This window comes from Syngnathus acus, chromosome 4, assembly GCF_901709675.1.
Source record: "Syngnathus acus chromosome 4, fSynAcu1.2, whole genome shotgun sequence".
NCBI classification, from domain to species: domain Eukaryota; kingdom Metazoa; phylum Chordata; class Actinopteri; order Syngnathiformes; family Syngnathidae; genus Syngnathus; species Syngnathus acus.
The window spans coordinates 9,447,000-9,468,008 of NC_051090.1; the positions used below are offsets into that span (position 1 = coordinate 9,447,000).

General features: G+C 44.9%; 2 protein-coding genes across 7 annotated transcripts; one reads left to right on the forward strand and one right to left on the reverse strand.

Moving 5' to 3' along the window:
• Positions 1-1,163: 1,163 nt before the first annotated feature.
• LOC119121293 (60S ribosomal protein L5) lies at positions 1,164-4,133 on the reverse strand. Its single transcript, XM_037248712.1, has 8 exons — positions 4,010-4,133; positions 3,502-3,571; positions 3,309-3,424; positions 3,097-3,231; positions 2,692-2,894; positions 1,581-1,758; positions 1,404-1,492; positions 1,164-1,326 (listed from the first exon to the last, which is right to left on the reverse strand). Exons 1-8 carry the CDS (start codon positions 4,010-4,012, stop codon positions 1,227-1,229), a joined length of 894 nt encoding a protein of 297 aa, XP_037104607.1. The 5' UTR covers positions 4,013-4,133; the 3' UTR covers positions 1,164-1,226.
• A 635-nt stretch (positions 4,134-4,768) lies between these two features.
• On the forward strand, positions 4,769-20,200 carry evi5b (ecotropic viral integration site 5b). Of its 6 annotated transcripts, XM_037248704.1 has the most exons (21): positions 6,770-6,984; positions 7,312-7,412; positions 9,972-10,186; positions 11,490-11,679; positions 12,617-12,841; positions 12,925-12,999; positions 13,100-13,225; positions 13,310-13,453; positions 13,627-13,716; positions 13,789-13,886; positions 13,982-14,042; positions 14,129-14,182; positions 14,848-14,880; positions 15,428-15,574; positions 16,036-16,167; positions 16,334-16,474; positions 16,671-16,829; positions 16,938-17,084; positions 17,151-17,246; positions 18,005-18,100; positions 18,422-20,200. In XM_037248704.1, the coding sequence occupies exons 2-21, from the start codon at positions 7,410-7,412 to the stop codon at positions 18,725-18,727; spliced, it is 2,538 nt and encodes an 845-aa protein (XP_037104599.1). In that variant the 5' UTR covers positions 6,770-6,984; positions 7,312-7,409; the 3' UTR covers positions 18,728-20,200. The 6 variants fall into 6 exon arrangements, with proteins under 6 accessions (XP_037104598.1, XP_037104600.1, XP_037104603.1 ...); XM_037248703.1 differs by lacking the exons at positions 6,770-6,984; positions 7,312-7,412 and adding an exon at positions 4,769-5,024; XM_037248707.1 differs by lacking the exon at positions 7,312-7,412.
• Positions 20,201-21,009: the final 809 nt, after the last annotated feature.

The following is a 21,009-nucleotide window of genomic DNA, read 5'->3' on the forward strand; positions in this document are numbered from 1 at the left end:
CGGATGAATAACTTTGCCGCTGAGATGTCCGGTTGTCTGTGTCCCAACAGATTCAAATAGCACCAGTTAGGAGGCTCATAGCCAGAAAAGGAGGTCGGAGTTGCGAAGTCAGAAAAAGAGGACCCAGTCATTCGACGGGCTACAATGTGACGTCACTTGACAATGTCAACAACAAAGATGGCGGATGACGGAGGGCTCCGCTCACCTGTCTTGTGTGTGGACACCGTGAATTAAATTCCTGCATATGACGGTGTGCATAAGTGTGTGTGATAAAAAATAAGACTAATTCCGATAGAATGTTGTTCTTGTTTATCACAACGCATTTTGACTTCCAGCAAACCTTCATAATTTTCTTAATTTATATAGATTTAAAAATATCGTAACTTGAAAACATTTCATTCATTTGACCAAATCATCATCATCATGCAGGTGCATAATGCAGTCAGTTAAAATCAGTTATTTTGAATAACTAAATGAATGTAATAATAAATAAAGCTAAATGTTTCAATCTTGTAAGTTAAGTTTTGTCATTCACGGACTGCGTCTCCTTTAAAACCATTATTTTACTGAACTTCAAAGGTTGAGTTGATACTTCAACTTTTGTTAGTATTTTTAAATAAATAAATAATATTCAACTTGAGTAATGTAATGTACAGGAAATCCAAGAGAACGATAGAAGGAGCGAACAAGGAGTATCGATGCTGCAGCATTATTACATCCAAAGAAAAGGATGTTTGAATTATACAAAATTATCCTCTGCAAATAGAAACTAACACTGCAGCTAAATGAGAAGTAGTGACATTCCACGTGTAGTTTAATTGCATTATACTGCACCTAGGGCGGCCAAAGTACACAATGTACGTATGTTTATATAGTCTTTTAAATTGTTTAAAGTTGTCTGGGGCTGGGTTTAGGAAGTCTGAGTAATTAAAGTATTATACTGCCCCCAGTGGTCAATGGGCATAATATGTATGTTTACAAACATTATACAGTGCTTTCTAACTATATAGTATTATTTTAAATAGTTTACATTTGTTTGGAGCTGGATTTAGGCAGTCTGAGTAATTGAAGTCCCTGAAAAGTAAAAACAAGTCTTATCAATTTTATTTTTTATCAAGTTGATGAAATCCTATAAGTATGTGATAAAAGCAAGAGAGGCAGTGTGAACATTTTCCATAGATTTATTAGAACAAAATTCTGGCTTAGAAGCAACATAGAGCGAGGCCTCACTCTGCTTCTTCCTTCTCCTGAGCCCGAAGGAAGCTGGCTTTCTTCTGGGCGACACGGGCTTTCCTCTGGGCCAGAGACATCTTGGGACGATTCCACCTGAGGAAAAAGACCCCATTAGCAAGGTGACATCTGGAATCAAGACCCCTTAATTCTAAATCCCATATCTTGCTCACCTCTTCTTCGTAACCTCCCTGGGAGGCTTCTTTGCGTGGACCGGGTTCTCACGAATGGCGGCGTGAGCTTTTTTATACATTTCCTCAATCTGAAAGACATGTTTTGGCGATGACTTAAAAACTGCACAAGACGATCCAGAGCGTTTGCTAGGTGCTATGCTTTAGGGCAGCACTCGCCGATTCGGGGGTAACGCCGTTCTTGATGAAGCGCGAGAACTGCTTCTTGTAGGCATCCTCGTCATCCTGCATCAGCAGGCTCATGTACTCTGACACATTGATACCCAGGATGTGCTTGCGGTGGACCTCGGCGTTGAACTCTTTGCTCTCTATGTCGTACCCCGGGAAGCGCTTGGTGCTGAGGAGACGGAAAATATGGAAAGCAAATATTGAGCACAAATATCACTTTTTTTGCTTCCAGGGTATTTCAGCAAGCACTTAATACAATTAGTCAATGTGGTAACTCAGCCCTGATGCAATTGATGCCCTACCTTGTCGCCACGTCAAAAAGGACACATCAAGCAGGTAAGATTCTGACCGTAACCAAAAATATTGCACTCACAATCACAGCGTTAAACTAAATTATTTTGTAACAATTGAGCAAATATTTTTTCCCATTGCACACACCATAGGTGCAACAATCTTAAACTAATCGACAGACAAATGATTGAAACGTCAAAGCACAAATGCATATTAGCCATGCGAGATATCCAACTCCGAGCATAGCAAGTATTTATTTTTTTAAACATCAACTAACCGAGCTGGTTGCCAATGTTCATTTCAAGATAGTTATAGTAATTTATTAACAGTGTGGGCACTCAGACACAATGGAATTATTTCCACCTTTAGCAGCATTTGGCATACTTTTAACTTTCACCAAGTGTAAAGTGTAAAAACATCAGGAGGCGTAAGGTCACTCAAAAAAATAAATACTCATATAGCGGACGGAAGTTATTTACCGGTTTAAAAAAGGTGGAACTTAAAATTATCAACCAAATGGGACCCAAACCATCCCATTTGTCAAAAGGCCCAGTTATTGTTTGTTTGCGTGAATTGACTTTAAAATAATTTTGCAAAACATAATGGATAGCTTACTTCTGTTAGATCCATAGCAGTCCTCAAACAAGAACATCTGTGCCATTAATCTGAGCAACCGAAGTCAATTCCTTAGCCGGGCATTCAATGATCATGCCAGGCAGTATGCAAACTATCCTCAAAATAGTGATCATAACCTCAGTATCTTCTGTTAAAACTGTTTTTGAATGCACTTTTTGACGTTGGATCAGCTGACCTGTGTGGGATGCTGAGGCCTCCGTCCACAGCGCCCTTGAGGGCCCCGAACACCTTGTTGCCAGTGGAGGTGCGAGCCAGGCCGGCATCCAGGTAGCAAGTGAAGGCTCCCGGCTGGCCGTCGATGCTCTCCACGTTGAACTCCTCGCCGTTCACATCCAACTGGCCCGCGTACACCTTGTCAAGGCCAAACCTGTTCAGGAGCTGCAAGAGGACGAGGAGGAGAAAGGTTAGCGACTCTTTCCTAAATGAGAAGATGTTTAAATTAGGACTGCGGGGGACTAGATTAACCGCAGAATTTGGTAGACAATACGTTCTGCCTCAAAACTAATCAGTGACAGCTGCGTCTGGTCGCAAAGAGGCCTAGTGTCTTGGCTTCACACGCCAGGCGGTGGGCAATACGTACCCTACGGGCCATCAGCAGACCGGTGCAGTAGGCCGCTGCGTAGTTGGTCAAACCCACGGCAACACCGTACTTGGGCAGCTCGTGCGAGTACGCCGCGCACACAACCATGTCCCCTTCGATTTTGGCATAGGCGATCTGCGACAAATAAAAAGCATTGCATGACATCAGTACTGAAAACGCCATAGCAACACAGATAAAGCAATGCAACCTACCTGGCAGATGATATCCCGGTTGGTGAAGCGGACGATCATGCGGTACTTAGGTGTGTTGTACTTGTTCTTGTCTTGCACAACAAGGCGCTTACGGGCGAAGTAGTCAGTTTTCCCCTCTAAGAAGAAGCACAAGCATGTGATTTTATTCCTTAAATTTCGAACAACTATCAAACAAGTGTGTGTGAGAACGTACCTCTCCTCCTGCGGAATTTGACCTGATACCTCTTGAAGTAGGCCTTATTCTTTACCACTTTAACGAAACCCTTCGGGGAATACACAATAGAAGTTAAGTAAGTGCAGTGATCACAAGTGCCCAAAATTCAATAGACCTAAGGGGCTGTCAGTGTTGCGGGCTAGTTAGCACGTAGTCCCATTGGAAGTGAACGTAGTGTTAGCTGCATGCTAACCGAGCTCGCAATTGAAATGGCACGTCAGGTGTTTGCTGTCAACGACGGTGTGAGGTGTTAAAACAAAACCCGGTGCAATTAATGACCGTGAATTGAGTTGATATGCGACAGGAAGTGGTGCGTTTGTCCGCACGGCCATTAGGCCACGTTGAGGCAGAGCCGGCGAGCAAGCACTGGGGGCACAATCCACGTTCATCATTCACACAGCTGCGTGTTTTGATACAAAACTCGACACCGAGTGCAAGATGCACGTCTTAGGTACGCATGTAGACACATATTGGGAGAATTACAAACCATTTTGCAGTCTTTCTGGCCTCCTTATGAAGGAGCCCGGAGCCAAAGACTGGGAATTGACTCCGCTGCACGGGAAAAAGGAAGTCGGCTTGTGCGCATGCGCAGTAAATAGCGTGTCTCAGGATGGGGGAATGAGTCAAGCAATTTTACTACACTGCCCTCCCTTGAGCCGGGGCGAGACTGCAGCAGAAATGTTGGTACCTCGACCGCAACCACAAAGTTGTCAAAAGCAGGTTTGCAGAGTTTTATCTTTTCTCACAACTTTGACATTTAAATCATACAGTGTCACACATGTTATTCAACCGTTCTATTTTTCTCACCCAGACTACAGCAGCCCCTACACAGAAGTTGAGTTTGAGACACCTGCTTTGCAGCAAACTGTGACAGTCCTTGTCAGGTATTCTGTCTCTGATTGATTTGTTAAAATCGAAATAAAGGCACAAGATGACAGAGTTTTTTTTTTTTTTTTTTTAAATGAGTTTTACTTATGTAAGAAACAACAGTTTTAAGAACTTCAGGTTCTCAGTGTGCAGTTTTTTCTCCAAAATAGTCTTTAAGATGGATCAAAACATGTCAGAAACAGTGCAGGATGTGAGGCCTCCTCTCCCCATGGAGTTTTTCTACATCTTCTTTTTTGTTTTTCTTCCCTTCAGGAGTGCCATGCTGGTTGGTGACAATAGACGTGCGTCAGCGTTGCCGGTGTGAAACCAGAAAAGTGGGTTTCATGACTGATCGTGTGGTATGTGAACGTAAGCCGTCACATTAGTCACATTTTCACCCCGGCAGGTAGTGAGGCTGTGCTCCCGGTGGAAACCTTCACCTGTCACTTTTTAGCCACTGGGATACATTCTCGTTCACAAATTGACAAACTGAGACCGTATACTACACCATAATTGTGGATTATTGCTTATTATTGGTACTGATTGAGACAAGATGCCTTAACTCAAGGAGCCACCCGTAATCTGACACGAGTGTTCCGGTGATGTCTTTCTTCTAAATGCCATCTGAACTTCAGGTAAGGCATTCTTGGGAGTCAGGTGCCGATCAGATAAAGGCAACACACAAGAGTGACTGTTAGTACATACTGTACATTACAAAACGTTGTGCCTTTTGAAAGGCCAAATGCAAAATATCAGGAAAGTCTTTGTACTTAATGATTGAGTGATATGTTATGTTATTGTGCATTTTGTTAGAGTATTTTCTTTAAAATTGAAAGTAGGGTATGAAATCCTACTGCCCAGGTTGTCTACAAAGTCTCATTACAATTCTACACAATTCTGACAAAAACAAATGAACATTATGCGATTTAATGCAAAATGTTGGATTGTTCTCGTGATTTACGTCTTAGTTTTTCAATTTTGTTTGATAAAAAACGTAATACTATTATTATAGGACATGATGACCACATTCTGGTTTGATGGGTGGTACTGCATTGAAGTACGCGTTTGGCCTACTGGTCTGTATTTCTCTCATAAAATATAGATATAATTCAGAAATACATATATTTAAACCCATTATTTGGCACATACTCATTGAAATATATTGAAAAATCTGATTTAAATCGATTTCTCTCGTCGTCTCATATTTAAAGTGTAGTTGCGCACTCCGCCCAAGAAGTGTCGCTGACGTCAAAGCAAAGAGTGAGTAAGGGGCGCATGCGCTATGGCATGTAAACACCGCCTGTACGGCTGGAGGCCGCCTACCCGAGACGTTGCTGTCCACGTATAGAGGCTTTGCAGCTGACGTCATCAAGCTACCCACATTAGCTTGGCGGCCATCATGGCGGTCAACTTTTCAGTGCCGGTCAACGACTCACACACGCTTTCTTGTTATATCTGCTGCTATTTGAGCTTAAAAATGCCGGATACCTGCTGTGCTGTTGGATGTAGCAATAGACGAGGCGATAAACCAAATCTTAGCTTCTATAGATTTCCGGCGAACATGAAAAAACGTGATAAATGGATCGCGGATATTCGTCGTGAACGATGGAAACCTACGATTTACACAAGGATATGCAATGAGGACTTCATATCAGGTATGTAAACAAACTATTCACCCCTGATTTGTTTCACAAAATGTGAAATAACACAATATGGGATGATACAAATATGATTGTTGAAAATGCTGGGTGCATTTTTAGAAAGGCAGCAAGAGCAGCAAGGCAGGGAATGGGATGATTTCTTCAGTTCACCCCCCCGTTTTTATTTTGTGTTTATTTTTTCATGATGCTTGAAAACGTTATCAATGTAAATATTGAATTATATTTATTGGTTAAGTTTTCAAGCCAATCAGATGTGGCATCATGCAAAAATAAACAAATAATAAAAATGGTAGCAACTTGAACAGACAGGTACAGTATCTGAATGATTTCACTCTATTCAGTTTTTTAATATGTCAAGTTATGAAATGCCATTACAAAACAAATCGACGAGGTAATTATAAATATCTGGATATGAGCGTTCAGGCAGGTCGGCTGTTGCAAAATGCTCGGGCGATTTTAGCATGCTTCTCGGTAAAAGGTACGGATCCGTTGTGCCAACAAGGTTCAACTTCTCTCTGTGACGATTCTTGGAGTCTTCATCCAAATGCCTAACTTCGTTGGATAGCAAATCAGCCATAATTCGGAAGAAATCGGTGAAAACGTAGCGCAGAAATCAGACAATCCATACAAACACGTAGGAACGAGCTGACTAGTTGACCGCCAAGATGGCGGCATAACACAAAATCACGTGATAAAACCACGTGACTGCAAAGCCTCTATTAGACGGCCGCGATCGCACCCAGCCCATGCAAGGAGACACCCGACAGACAGTAAACGCTCAGCAATGCTAACGCGTCCCGGTGGAAAAGTATCGAATAAAAAAACAACTTTTTCTTGCTTTGTTTCTACGCGAGAATGCTGCGGACGATAGCTTAATGCACGGGAAACACTCCAAGCGAGGAAGTTTGGCGCGGCGTGTTAAATTCGCTTCAAGGTAAATGGATGTTCCCTTTTTTTCCCATCCTCTCCCTTTCGGGTTTGTGTACTTGCTGAAACTATTTATAAAACGCCGGCAAGTAATTATTAATTAGAAATGAGCACTACGTGTATTTTTGTTTTTTACAAGATAGCTGCTAGCCAGCTAGGCGCATTGTTAGCTTTGTATACTCTTTTGTGATATTTCAGACGAGTTCTTACATAGAATTAAAAATTGAACTCCATAATTCGCTAACTCGCGTTCTGGGATATTAATTTAATGCAAGTTGGTGAGCTAGTTGGTACTGCTCGATCCTGAGTATCTCCTTTCAACACTCAACACCAGGCAACCATAAAAGGAGCAGATGAGTCTTGCATTGTTGTTTCCAAGTTGAACGCTGCTCTACTCAAAAGAAGAAAGATGAAGAACACAATGATGACAAAATGATCGGTCACTGTGTAATATAAAGTGGGACGGCTTCTGAATCTGCTGTCATTTTTTGAAACTAATCCTTATGAATTAATGGTGTCGCCAGCAAGACCAAGAGCAAAAATAAAACAAGTCAGCCAAGATTCAACCGGCCGAACCTTTGACCATCCATCTCTTTGAACTGAGCCGCTGACTTGTTGATGGGGCCTTGCCAGCAGTTGGAGACCAACTGAAGTCATGCCGGTGTCACCAGTTAGCAGCGGGGCGACAACCGCATGTTGGTCTTACTGGGTTGTTTTCGTTCAGTTGGTCTCAAGAGAAACACATCAGCTTTGCTCAATTGACTTGCTTCGCTGAATCGAATCGGCAATCTCAGTGGAAACATGGCAAAGTCAGATGATTTGGTTCAGAATGATGGCGACGGCCGACATCAGACCACCATCACTTCACATTGTTCACTTCGCAGTGAAAGTATAGCAAAGCAAAACAACTTATGTGTTCATACATTAGGAACCGGAAACGATTCAAGTGACTCGAATCATTTTTGTGAGTGACTCAGCGTAACTCGAGTCTGTGAGATCAAGCGATTAGACCAGCATTGGTCTGCAAGTGGCAACATGCGCTACTGCCAGAGCAGCTTCAAAAAGTCCTCCATGACTTCTTTTGGCCATTTCCCCATGAGAGTTTAGCACGATGATGATGAGGCAGCAGCAAAGAAGGAAATAAAAGTGTCATGTGGTGCAGTGGTCAGCATTAGTGCGGTGACTCCAGAATGTTATCTGAATTAATGAAGTCATGATTCGTGTATCTGCTTGGAGAACCAAATTAAAATGTCGTTTTGTTTGAACAAGGCGTGTACAATTGCTCTGCATCGCACTGAAATCCTCTGTGCGTTTGTAAATATAAGGTGCAAACTAAGAAACAGACTAGAAGTCATCAGACTTAGCTTTTGGCATTTACACACAACACGTTAAGAGGTTTGTAGATTACACAGGCTGTTTATCAGTAGCAGTTGTATCGGGAGATAAGCAAAACGTCTGTCCTTGCACAAAGTGCATTGGAGTACCGCCAACAAAACAGATGATCTCAAAAAACCAACAGAATTAAAATTATTGACAAAATCAAGGTGCAGCAAGAAGTAGCTGGGCGATATCTGTAAGGACTGTACAATATCGAAACATCAATCTGTTTTTGTGCTTTTCTCCTATGCGCCACAGGAGAGCGCCAGTGTTTGTGTTGGGGAGGAGCTAAGTGTGGCCTGGGTTGTTAGTGGAAGTTACCAAGTGTCTTTTGTATAATTATTGTTTTGCTGGTGCATTTTTCTCTTAAGCTAACCTATCTGTAAGCCTTTTATTTTCAATTGTGATGTAAAATGAGTTTGAATTAATATGAAAGTGCCAAATGAACAATTCTAAACATTTTTGGGGGGGTTTCAATTTCTCCATGAGTGGCATTTACACAGTTTTATAATCTATTTTACACGCCTAGTGGTAAAAATAAGGCAAAAATGAAAGTCAAGTATGTGTGTCCATATTGTGGGTTGTTGATATGCGTGGAGTGCAGGAAGAGGAACAAGCTGCAGTCACAAATGTCTTCCGGCTCGTGAAACATTTGAATAAGTGGCTTCTTTTACACTACTCGCTCATTAGCCATGCGAGCCACGTCTCGAAGCCTTCTTTTCTCCTTTTTTTTCTTTTGAGCTTTCCGGCACACAAAAGCCGAGCCGCTCGGATGTATGGGGAAGCCTCGCAAATGGAATGTCCTACTGACCGCTAGTGCCACTTGGCTCTGAGGGTAGGTGAGGCTGAAGAAATGGACTTTTTCGGACCAATGTTTTCAAAACTGCCGTTTGGGGACCTCCTTGGGTTCCGTGAGATGTCACTTAAAGGGTCATTTGCAAATGTTTTTAAAACGTTGACAGTGTTAATGCTAAAGTGAATACAAAATCCCATGAACACGCGAACAGAAAATTAGCATTGATTTCAAATAAATATTCACTCATAAATGCTGTAAGAACACATACATACATACATACATACAGGCATTACAATAATTTAATGCACATCTCCTTTTTAATCTTAATCTTGACAATCCCTGTTCTGGACCTTTTATTTCTGGGCGTCCAGGTGAGTGCAGCGTTGCACTTCCTGTAACAGGGAGGTGCTATCTTTACCGCAGCACTTTGACCTGCCAGTGTGATCAAGCATATGACTTCGTGAGCTCCGTTCAAAGCGGTCAAACGTTCCAAAGCAGAATGTCACGCTGGCGTTATGCTTGACTGGATGCTACCGTAGATACTGGCTGGCTATGCTGTCGCTGAAAGCCGGGGCAGAAGCCGGCGAATGACTTGGAATCATAGGTAGGGAAATTCAGACGTAGAAATGGAGACTCCTAGGTTCCTGTGCTTGTTTTTTCCCCACCCCCATTTTCTGTTCATTAAAAGTTTATTAGCGTTCGGGGCCAATAGATGGGGGTGCGTGGGTTGCATCATTCATTTAAGACAACTAAACAGCTCTGTCTTTTGCGAATGACACTCGCGCGTTCTCTATCATTGATGTGAGCATTTTCCCGGACAGGTGGCGACAGACAAGGTTTCTGGTAAGCTGAGTTCCACTCTCTCATGGGTGAAGAAGTCTGTGTCGCACACGGTCAGTCAGATGGCTAGCCAGGTGGCCCCGCCCACATCCCTGCCGACCTCCGCCTCCGCGCCGTCGCTGTCTTTGCCATCCTCACCGCCTCAGCTCAGCCCCGATGACGTGGAGCTGCTCGCCAAGCTGGAGGAGCAGAACAGGTGAGGAGAAGAAAGAAAAAAGCCATCCTCACTTTGATTCACTGTGACTTTAAAAGGCGGGGCCTTGCCCGGTGAGTGATGTGGGTGTCAGCGAATGAGAGTGTCCAGTCGGTTGGCTGGCTGGCTGGTAACTCGTTTGCCTGAGTGGACTGACTGTGTGATGCCCATCAGTAGCTTGCGTATGAATTTTCACAAGAAAATTGTCCTTTTAGTATCAAACTTGTTTGGGTTGCGTGTGAATCCCACTGAGCAATCGCCTTGCTGAAGCAGCACTTTTGCAAGTTTTCCGTGTGAATTGGAATCAAGCGAGTTCATAAGGGCACAACTGCGTTCGGACAGTCCACTGTGTTTGTGGTGCGGGTTTTTTTTTTTTCTGGTCTGAGGCCTTTGGACTTTGCAAACACAGATAAAAGTCATCCAACAGTGTAGTTGAGCAGCACACGAGGAACTTGTCTGTAAACCGCTCCAGATCTTGAAGATGCGAATGAAGACAACATCATGAACTGGTCCTGGTATGCTGCTTTTCTTCTCAAAGCTCATTGTGGACTCCAGGGAGGTCCAGTTATTGTTTTTTTTTATTCCAAACAAGAGTCTCGTGCTGGTAAATTATTAGCCCAACTGCTTGTGTGTTTGCATACCAGCGGGTCCACGGAACCTTAAAAACTCTTTTGAGTTTCCTTTAAATCTGAACTGAAACATTTCAATTCAGCAGTGAACATTTTCGCATGTCCTGTCTGTACTAATTTATTGTACAGACAGTACATGTTGCCGCTGGTGTTGGTTCCACACAATTGCCTGTAATTACTTTACAATATTAACAAAATAGTGACATCAATTTTGCATTTGACACAATTGTTGAACTTGCTGACAAGGAAACTTAGTGTAGCGTCACACACAGTTGCGAGCTGAATGGCGGGCGTTGCTTTTGTCGAGTGGGAAGCCCTCCGGCCGGCTCTTTGCGGCTGCGGGTTCCGCCCACACGACCCAGATGCGGCTGAAACTCGAGCCGGCCCCGTGACGTCAACGCTGCCGCTGCTGTTTTCCAAGACGGGCTGCCCGTTTGCTTGAAGACACCCAACGGGAACTTTTATTCACTTGATTATTAATTTAAATTAAGTTGATTAAGTTGGTCAATAAAAAAGGAAAATAAATCTGCTGGTTCTTTGAACCAGCCTGGTAATTGAACCTTTATTGACTGCAGTTTAAAATGGTGTTTTCAAAGGGGTGAAATAAAAAATCCAATTTGAAGAGAGAAAAGGGCGTCTGCGGTGCTTGCCCTCAATCCATTTTGATTGTCTCGCAGGCTCCTGGAGACGGACAGCAAATCCCTGCGCTCCATGAACGGCTCGCGGCGGAACAGCGGATCCTCACTGGTGTCCAGCTCCTCAGCCTCGTCGAACCTCTCGCACCTGGAGGAGGACTCGTGGATCCTGTGGGGGCGCATCGTCAATGAATGGGAGGAGGTGCGAAAGAAGAAAGAGAAGCAGCTTAAGGTGAAATGTGCCGCCACGCTTTCCTGAGCCATCACGCTACGCTAGCACGTGGACGTGATGACTTAGACTCGTAGACAAATGTAGTGTTCTGCCACCATCTCGTGGAATATGTAGGCAATTATAAGCCACGTCAGTTACTGATTTTCGGGTGCAGACCTGTTGAGTTTTTACAAAAGCAAAAAGTGAAGCAGTGTTGTCTTTCTAAGCTCATCAAATGCTGGAGGAAAATAGAAAGAAAAAAAACTTCAAACTGGATTTGCCTCGTATGTGTAAACCATGCTATACAATTGATCCTCCTTGTATATCCTGAAGAGAGCAAAGTATTTTCCGTCACTATTTTTGTACGAGTCACCCCCCACCCACATTGAGTCCTTCAACAGCCTATTTTTGGAAAAGCTAATTTAAGCTCACCTTTCCGTTTCAAACCTCACTTGTGCCAGGAGGAAGTCACACGCTGGTGTTGATACACGACACCCAATGGTTGAGTGGAAAAAGTTAGGAATAAATATTTTTAGGAATGAACATTTTTAACACAAAGGCGGTGGTGCCTGAAAAGTGCACGTGTGTGTCCATAGCAGCTGTCTGCTCTAAACTCGCACAAGTCCTGGTCAAAGTCAAGCTCTGGCCCAAATGCACCCTGGCCAGAGCAGATGTGCGCACACGCACAAAAACACACACGTGCGTGCATCATAGCAGGAAAGAGCAGTGTGCTCCGTCAGCACAGGAAATTTCTTAATCACGTTGTGTCAGCAGTAATGCATGGAAAAAAAAAAAAGTCCTACGTATGTTCTAATAACATCATTTAATTTGTTCCTTATCGTGGAACAAAAATGGAGGGCAGCTGTTGGTCCAAAACAACGACAACCACTGCTTTGGCCGGAAAACTTTAAATTGACAAGCACAAATAGCAGCATTGATTTGCAAAGTGCGCTTCCAGGATCTGGTCCGAATGGGGATTCCGCACCACTTCCGGGCCATCGTGTGGCAGCTGCTGTGCAACGCCCAGAACATGGCCATCAAAGACCAGTACTCAGACCTCCTGAAGATGACGTCGCCATGCGAGAAGCTGATACGCCGCGACATCGCCCGCACTTACCCAGAGCATGACTTCTTCAAGGAGAAGGACAGCCTGGGCCAGGAGGTTCTCTTCAATGTCATGAAGGTAAACAATGACGAGGCCCTTTGACGCCGCGTTAACGCAGCGTTACCACAGCATTTCTCCCGCCCATCTTGTTTGCTCCTCAGGCCTACTCCCTGGTGGACCGCGAGGTCGGTTACTGTCAAGGCAGCGCCTTCATCGTCGGCCTGCTGCTCATGCAGGTAATTGTCGCGCTCTGACGTCGCACCTGCGAGGGAACCAAAGCTGGAACCCTCACGGGGGATTTTTTTTCCCCCCATATATATATATAATGTCCTCCAGATGCCAGAGGAGGAGGCCTTCTGCGTCTTTGTCAAGCTGATGCAGGACTACAGGCTGCGGGAGCTCTTCAAGCCTAGCATGGCGGAGCTGGGCCTCTGCATGTACCAGTTTGAGTCCATGATCCAGGTAGGAGGCTCAAAAAATAAGATTTGGATCTTTTCACAACCCAAAACATCACTGTCGCCAATCTCGACCATCTCGTCCTTCCAGGAGGATCTCCCCGAACTCCACATGCACTTCCAGGCTCAGAGCTTCCACACCTCCATGTACGCTTCCTCCTGGTTTCTCACCATCTTCCTCACCACCTTCCCGTTGCCCGTCGCCACCCGGATCTTTGACATCTTCATGTGCGAGGTGGGTACTTGCAAGAGACGAGACTTCAGATGAATTTTGTTTCTTGTCCATCGGCGCCACCTGCTGAATATTGAAAAAGAAATTTCCAATTAGACGTTTTTGGGCTATTTAATATTCCCATTTGCTCCTGTTATGCTTTGCACCCAGTCACTTACGATGCCGTCTGTGCTCAGGGCTTGGAGATCGTCTTCCGAGTGGGCCTGGCCATCCTGCAGATGAACCATGCGGAGCTCATTCAGTTGGACATGGAGGGAATGTTACAGGTGCAACTGCGTGCGTGATGTAGCGAGGCCGTCGTTTGTGTCGTTTGGTCTGACTCGATGGGTCCTCTGCAGCACTTTCAGAAGGTCATCCCGCGCCAGCTGGACACGGGCCCAGACAAGGTCATCCAGGCAGCCTATCAGTTCAAGTACAATGCCAAGAAGATGAAAAAGTAAGCAGAGGCTCGTTTTGCTCTCTCTTTCGCCATCTTGTGGCCGCTTTTGGAAACGCCACCCTGGAGACCTACTTGTCTTTTGCTGGCCTCAGGTTGGAGAAGGAGTACACCACCATCAAGACCAAAGAAATGGAGGAACAAGTGGAGATCAAAGTGAGTCTGGCCACAGACTTTGACTGCTTTTTACTTTTGATGTTTAAAATAGATTTAACCTAATGCATTTCACTTGCTTCTGGCAGAGGCTGCGCACAGAGAACCGCCTGCTGAAGCAGAGGATCGACACTCTGGAGAAGGTGAGTTCCGCTCGCGTCACAGCAGATCCCTGACGACTCCCTCACCTCGCACTAAACCGGCTGTTTTGAGAGTCGGCACGCCAGTCGGTCGCCACGGCGCTGCCGCTAACTGAGGCCGGGCCGCGCGTGCATGTCAGGTTTGCGCCACGCCGAGCATGAGGCGGATACTCGGATTCTAACGCATTCCAGACGTCGTCATCTCAGGCACTCGATCGCTAACGCCGTCCAACGTTTGGAAGCTCGTTTATGAGCCCCCTCATCAGACATCCTCTCTCGCTCTTTCTTCTTCTGTCTTTCATTCTCACAAGTTCTTCTCACTGTTGCTAGCACATCTCGTTTTTTCTAATGGCACGCTCTCTCACTTTCTTGCACGTAATGTTCCTTTTTGCACCCCAAGATGTAAACATGCTGCATACTGTTTCCCAGCCAAGCAGATTAAAATCAATAACAATTACACTACTAATCAAAAAACAAACGTAACACAAATGTTGGTTGGGAATCATTGCATTAGGAGGTAAAAATGAACATTGCCTTTGACGCTGCATCTGTTTTATTTTTTTTCTTAAAAACAAAACAAAAATCATTAAGTATCTTTTGTGTGCTTTAAACTCTCCTCTGGATTGTCTCTCTGCTCTCTATTTTGTGGTTATCTCTGTTTTTTGTAGGAAAGTGCTTCCTTGGCAGATAGATTGATCCAGGTACTTTTCCCTCACTTGATTTTTCTCGCTGCACCCCCTCCCTCCTCCCCGTCTCTCCTCTCTGCCCCTTTCACACTGACGAGCATGAATCAGTCCTAAAGGGCTAATGATGCACATTTAGAGGAAATTATTCATGAATTCACCAGGTAATTATCGTTCATGACAGTATCAAATACATGCATGGAATCCTCAAATTACAGAATCCAGACAAAGGATTGAATGTTGTTCGCCTGAACAAGCCAGCACACTCCAAGCATTTATGAAAGTCAGAAAATGCTGATTGGCAGAAGTTCAAACTGTTCATATCAATGAACCTTTAAGGCCAGTTTGATGCTCCTCTAGTGCCTCCGGAGGTGCAATATTGTATGACAAGCCCACTGTGCACTTGTTTGTTCAGGTGTTTGGGGGAAAAAAATTTCAAAGCAGCATGTCCTTTCAAACAACCCCAATCTTTTTTACCTTTCTTCCGTCGTCTTCTTTCACTTGCTGTCGGGCTACCTATCTCACTTCCCAACCCCCGTCCGCCCTCGGTCGTTTGCGTCCAAAGGGACAAGTGACTCGGGCTCAGGAAGCGGAGGAGAACTACCTGGTCAAGCGGGAGTTGGCCACGCTCAAACAACAGAGCGAGGGGGCCGCCGCTCAGCTGGAGCAGGCCAACCACACCATCAGGCAGCTTCAGCAGCAGCCGCAAGCGGTAAGGACGGCCACCGGGAGGCGCCACCGCCCTCCGGAGCCAAGCCAGATCAGGGTCTCGCAGCAAGTCATTAAAAAGCTTTGTCCACAATCAAGAAACGATCACGTTTGGTAATCGGGCCTCAAGGAGATGCTCGCATTTAGCCTGCTTGTTGTGGCACGCATGAAGTCCCACGTGGACACTCTCCTCACACGCTGCCTGTATGCACTTACAAATGTCTTCACACCCCGCACATCTGCTCTCTTGCCGTCATTATGTTTAGTTATTAATTCATGCCAGCGCATGTTTTGGATAATGTGACATTTGGATGTTTTATTCATAAGGCGCCATTCTCCCGCTAAATCTATGCCACCCACGATTGTGTTAGGCCAAGTCTTTGCCAATTATTGTAGGAAATCTTCAAGTCATGCCGAGCGAAAAAGAAATGTGGTGTGTTTTTTTTTTTTTTGTGCGCTTGTCAGAAGGGGGCACTACGCTGCTCGGAGGAGGCAGTACTGCAGCTGGAGCGAGAGTTGGTGCAGGCCCGGCTGAAGGAGGCAGAGTCCCAGTGCGCGCTCAAGGAGATGCAGGACAAGATCCTGGAAATTGAGAAGGTGATGCATGAAAAGACAGAACACCTTTCATATTTATTTCAACAGTAGATCAAATAACAAAATGGCTTCAAATAACGATATAATATTTAGGTCAGGGAAGCCTTTGAAAGGTTTACATTTGGCTTCGGCCTCCTAAAATGTGGTCAAATGTTATTGCACACTGTAGCGCAACACGTCGCTGCCGGATGACACCAACGTGGCTCGACTGCAGGAGGAGCTGATGGCTGTGACGGTCAGGGAGGCTGAGGCCCTCACAGGCCTCAAGGAGCTACGTCAGCAAGTTCGAGACTTGGAGGACCACTGGCAGGTGGGAACAGAAAAAAAATCAAAACAGCTACGCCACAGCTTTCTGTTTGAGGTTATAAGTTGACACTTAAGTAATTTCTTACACTGCAGACATCACATCTTTTTACAATCGTGTGGCTTCCCAATTATTCCATCAATTATTGATGGCTTTATTTAGTGATTCTGATCACACCCCCACCCCCCCTGCACTTTTGCAGCGCCACCTCGCGCGAACGTCCGGCCGTTGGCGGGAGAGTCCCAAGAAAAACACGCTGAGCGAGCTGCAGGACGAGCTGATGAGCGTGCGGCTGCGGGAGGCCGAGGCGCAGGCCGAAGTGCGAGAGACTCGGCATAGGATGCTGGAGCTGGAGACCCAGGTTAGAAAAACCTTTTTTTTTTTTTTGTTTTTTGTTGGGGGTTCCCGGTTTTTTTCTTTTTTTTTATTTATTTTTTTTAATAATTTTACTTTGGGGGGGATTTTCCAGAATCACATTCACGCCAACCAGCTGCGGCGAGCGGAGCAAGAAGCCCGAACCCTTCAGGATCGCGTTGAGACGTTGACCACTCAGAACAAAGATCTCCACTCGCAACTCCAGGATGTCAAGCGACGACAAGCGGAAATGGAATGCAAGGTACCGGATGGACTCTGTGCTGATTCGCGCTGGGAGTCGAGTGTAAAAATTGTCCTCCTCTCCCAGAGCAAAGAGGAGGTGATGGCAGTGAGGCTGCGGGAGGCCGACAACATGGCCGCCATGGCCGAACTGCAGCAGCAGATCTCCGAGCTGGAGATTCAGGTGATGGAATTCGGAGGACAAGCGGGCCTCAAAAGTAAAACAAAATGAATTAACAGAAAAGCACTAAAACAGAGATTTTACTCTCTATAGACTTGTATTCAACATTTCAATGATTGACTTAATTGTTTCACTTTCAATTGACCAAAAATGAACTTTGGTGCTCGGTCGTTATCAGTCCCGGCGTCTGTGTGTCCCAGCAGGAAGTGGTTTCACTCTCAACACCACTGCGATGCTTTGTTTTGTAAGAGGTTACTGACGCCATATCAAACTTTTTTTTTTGGGAAAAACATTCTTGAGACGTTAAACGGCCGCCGCTTGCCGGCTGGCTGCCACCTGTTTTGCATCGCAGCTGAGATCCAGGAAGCTGTGGGAAAAAAACCTCAAAAACATCATCAGGCCTGTTTTTGGACCTCCTTGCGAGGGTCTATTGGGACTCCTCGGTGATGCAGGAAGTTGTTATTTTTAGATTACCCACCCCCACTTGATGGGACCTTATCCGTCGTGTGAGCAAAGCTTGCAAAGTTAATGAGTGATTGAATTCGTTTAGTCAGTGTTACCTTTTTTGTGTTAAACTGTATTCAGATGCTGTCCACAGTTAGCAGGATACATGCGCCGTTAGGTTGAGCTGCATAGCACAGTCACAAAACGCACCGCTGTTCTTTTGACTTTAGCTAGCTAGCAGCACTATTTGACATTAGCACCCTATGTAGACATTAGAGAATTTAAAAAAAAAGCTTAAGTTGTTTTTGGCGGTCTAGAAAGAAGAAGGGAAGGTGCAGGGCCAGCTGAACCACAGCGACTCCAACCAATACATCACAGACCTCAAAGATCAAATTCAAGAGCTCAAACATGAGGTAATGACCAAGATTTTCGCACCCTTACGCCTTTTTTCATCCTAGCTCTGAGATTTGTTTCCTGGTTTGACTGAGATAAGTCGAAGTGTCAACTACACCCAAAGCGCTTCCTGTGCAGCCGTCGTCACGTTGTCATGAGAACGCGTGCAACCGATCCCTCACAAAGTGGAGGCCAAGTATTGGCGAAAGCTGACGGGCGATCAACACATGCTAAGCTAACGTTAGCCTCAATCGACGTGATTCACTCGAGCTTGTTCACTTTTCAATGTCATGTTTTCTTTTTAATGATGTCAATCATTCCTAATTGTCTGACTTGCACAGATCTGCTGCCTAAAGGGACAGCGCGGCGTCACCTCCAAACCGGCCGCCTTTGACGGGATCCACATCATCAACAACTACGGGCACCACCACGACCCCGATGACCCTCACGACGAGGGCTCGTATCACTCTTCAGACGAGGACGCCACCAAGGACGACAGCGTAGGCGGCCGCCGCACATTGCTCCATCCCAAACTGGGTGACACGGACAGTGAGGAAGACGACGACGATGAGGACAGCGAAGCTTTGAGGCTCTCCGTACCCCCCGCCGCTGCCAATGTGGGAAATCGCAAGTCCACCACTGTGTGATGCATGGAACTTTCCAGACTGGGGAAGTGATTGTGACTTGGACAGTACTGATCCTACAGAGACAGGGTTAGGAACAGGTAAGGAATTAGTACCCGGTAAGAGACCGTTCAACATTTTATTCTCTATCACACTTCATTCAATGGGATTTTATATGAACATGATTTTATAAATCAACAACGCTACAGCGTGTGTGTGTGTATGTGTGTATTGTGGTCATTTTATTTTGTTGCCCTCACGTGAATTAAATGACATTTCAATTATTTTTGAATCTACCCGGAGACAAGCCATCATGAGAGGAAATAATCTGAAATGGACCTAGGAGGCCTCTCCAAATGGGCTGCGCGGGAGCGGAGAGGGGCATCACACAAGGGAGAAAGGGGACGCTTGTTTGTGTTGTGTTTGTTGATTTAATGATACTTGGTTGTATTTCCAAAGTTATTCTTTTTTTGTTCACTCCATTTCACACACTTGGACAGCGACTTGGAACCACACTTTGTTTTTGACCTGGACTGGTCTGGTGCTGGACTTGTAGCCGTACTTTGGCTTTAACTTCAACCTGGAACAGGGCTTCAACTGGGAGTTGTACACAAAGTGGACTTGGACATGGATCTACACTTGTGCCTGGATTCGGATCTATACCTGATTGTTGACTTGTAACTGGACATATAACTTTACCACGACTTCAACATCTACTTGGGACTGAACTTTGACTGGGCTTTGTAAACAGACCTTGACTTCAACCTGGACTGGATTTGTGAACATATTTTTAATTGGATCTGGACTTTGACTTGAATCTGCATCTGGAGCAGGACTTTTACTTGCACCTGGATTTGACTCTGCACCAGGATCTGGACTTGTTCTTGTATCAGGATCTAGGCGTTTACTTGGACCTCAATCTGGCCTCTGAATTTGGACAAAAGTCAGAGCTCTAAAGCTGGATCTGATGTGGTTCAGATAATTTTATCAGCTGGGTGTCAGTGATGACATCACATTTATCTGGTAGATGTTTGGACAGCATCAATGTTCAACATATTTTTTTAAAGCACTTTGGGAGTCGGCCATACATTGCACACTCATCCACGCACAGTTGAGCTTGTGCGCAAGGAGTTGACAATATAACATTTGTTGAATTTCTATTATGAACTGTTTATCATAAAATGGCAGGCAGGCAGGAAATATTCGAAGGCTGCTGGTGATTTTAAACAACAAAACCACAAAAGTCAGATAACAATCTGCCACTCAAAAATCGAGTGCGTGTGATTATTGAGTGCGCCTTTAGATCTCTGCTGTGATTTACTGACATGGATTCCGTACAGCAGGGGTGTCAAACTCTGAATGTAACCCCTTATAATCTCAGACTACAAGACTTTTTTTTGTATCCATTCACGATCGTTGCCCTGTGAGACTACAAGACAAATATGTTCTGTGTGATGGACTTATTTTTTAATAAAAGCCTTCACGTTTAAAATAAAAGCCCCACTATACATGGTCATTTTTAAATCCTTAGTCTTTTTTAAAAACTCGCTACACATGGGCCCTTTTGAAGCCTTACTATACATCATTTTTAAACGGAAATCCTAAAATTTTTGTACTCATACTCAGTGACGTGTGCGCCTTTGCTGGCAGGAAACGTTGGCGTATGTACACGTGCTCGTTTTTATCGTCCACGGCGTCCTATCTGCGGGCTTCTCGCTGGGCGGAAGTCTAATCGAGCTCAGGCACGTGTCCCTCCTCGCATCCTGTCGCGATTCTGCTCCTTCTGATTGGCGACGTGCATCCGTACGGCCATAATTTGTGTGTATACTGCGTGCGCGCCTCCAGTTTGGATATTTTCTGCATCTTGTAAGGATCCTGTCATATAAAGGCCATGTGAGATTCACAAAACAGACAGAAAGATGGACACTTCTTTTACTGAACGGGAAAACGGGCAAAAACAAAATGAAAACAGCCGCAAAGGGAGTTCGCGAGCGTATAACTAACCACGTGATTGCAGCGCCTGACGTCACACATCAGGCCGTGCGCTTTTCCCTGTACACTAAATACTTTATATTCGTGTACATTCGCTTTTTTATTTGCTGAAAAGGTTGGTTAAGCATCTTAAAAAATATTCTGTGAAAATCTAGTCCTCTAGTTAAGAGTTTATCTCTGCATTGCCCTTAATGTTATAACTGGATTATAAATGCGATTTCCGTTTCTAAAAACACAATTGGTCACTGTAATTAACATTCCAATTGGAGTCCGGTGAAAAGGGTGATTTTTTTTTAAGCATCCCCGGTGATACA

Excerpts from the sequence above, each read along its gene's own strand:
- LOC119121293 (XM_037248712.1), bottom strand. Across the intron at positions 3,232-3,308 it reads ACCGGGATATCATCTGCCAG|ATCGCCTATGCCAAAATCGA; the intron begins GTAGGTTGCATT and ends TATTTGTCGCAG. Across the intron at positions 1,759-2,691 it reads GGCCTCAGCATCCCACACAG|CACCAAGCGCTTCCCGGGGT; the intron begins GTCAGCTGATCC and ends CCGTCTCCTCAG.
- evi5b (XM_037248703.1), top strand. Across the intron at positions 10,187-11,489 it reads AAGCTGGAGGAGCAGAACAG|GCTCCTGGAGACGGACAGCA; the intron begins GTGAGGAGAAGA and ends ATTGTCTCGCAG. Across the intron at positions 13,226-13,309 it reads AGTTTGAGTCCATGATCCAG|GAGGATCTCCCCGAACTCCA; the intron begins GTAGGAGGCTCA and ends TCGTCCTTCCAG.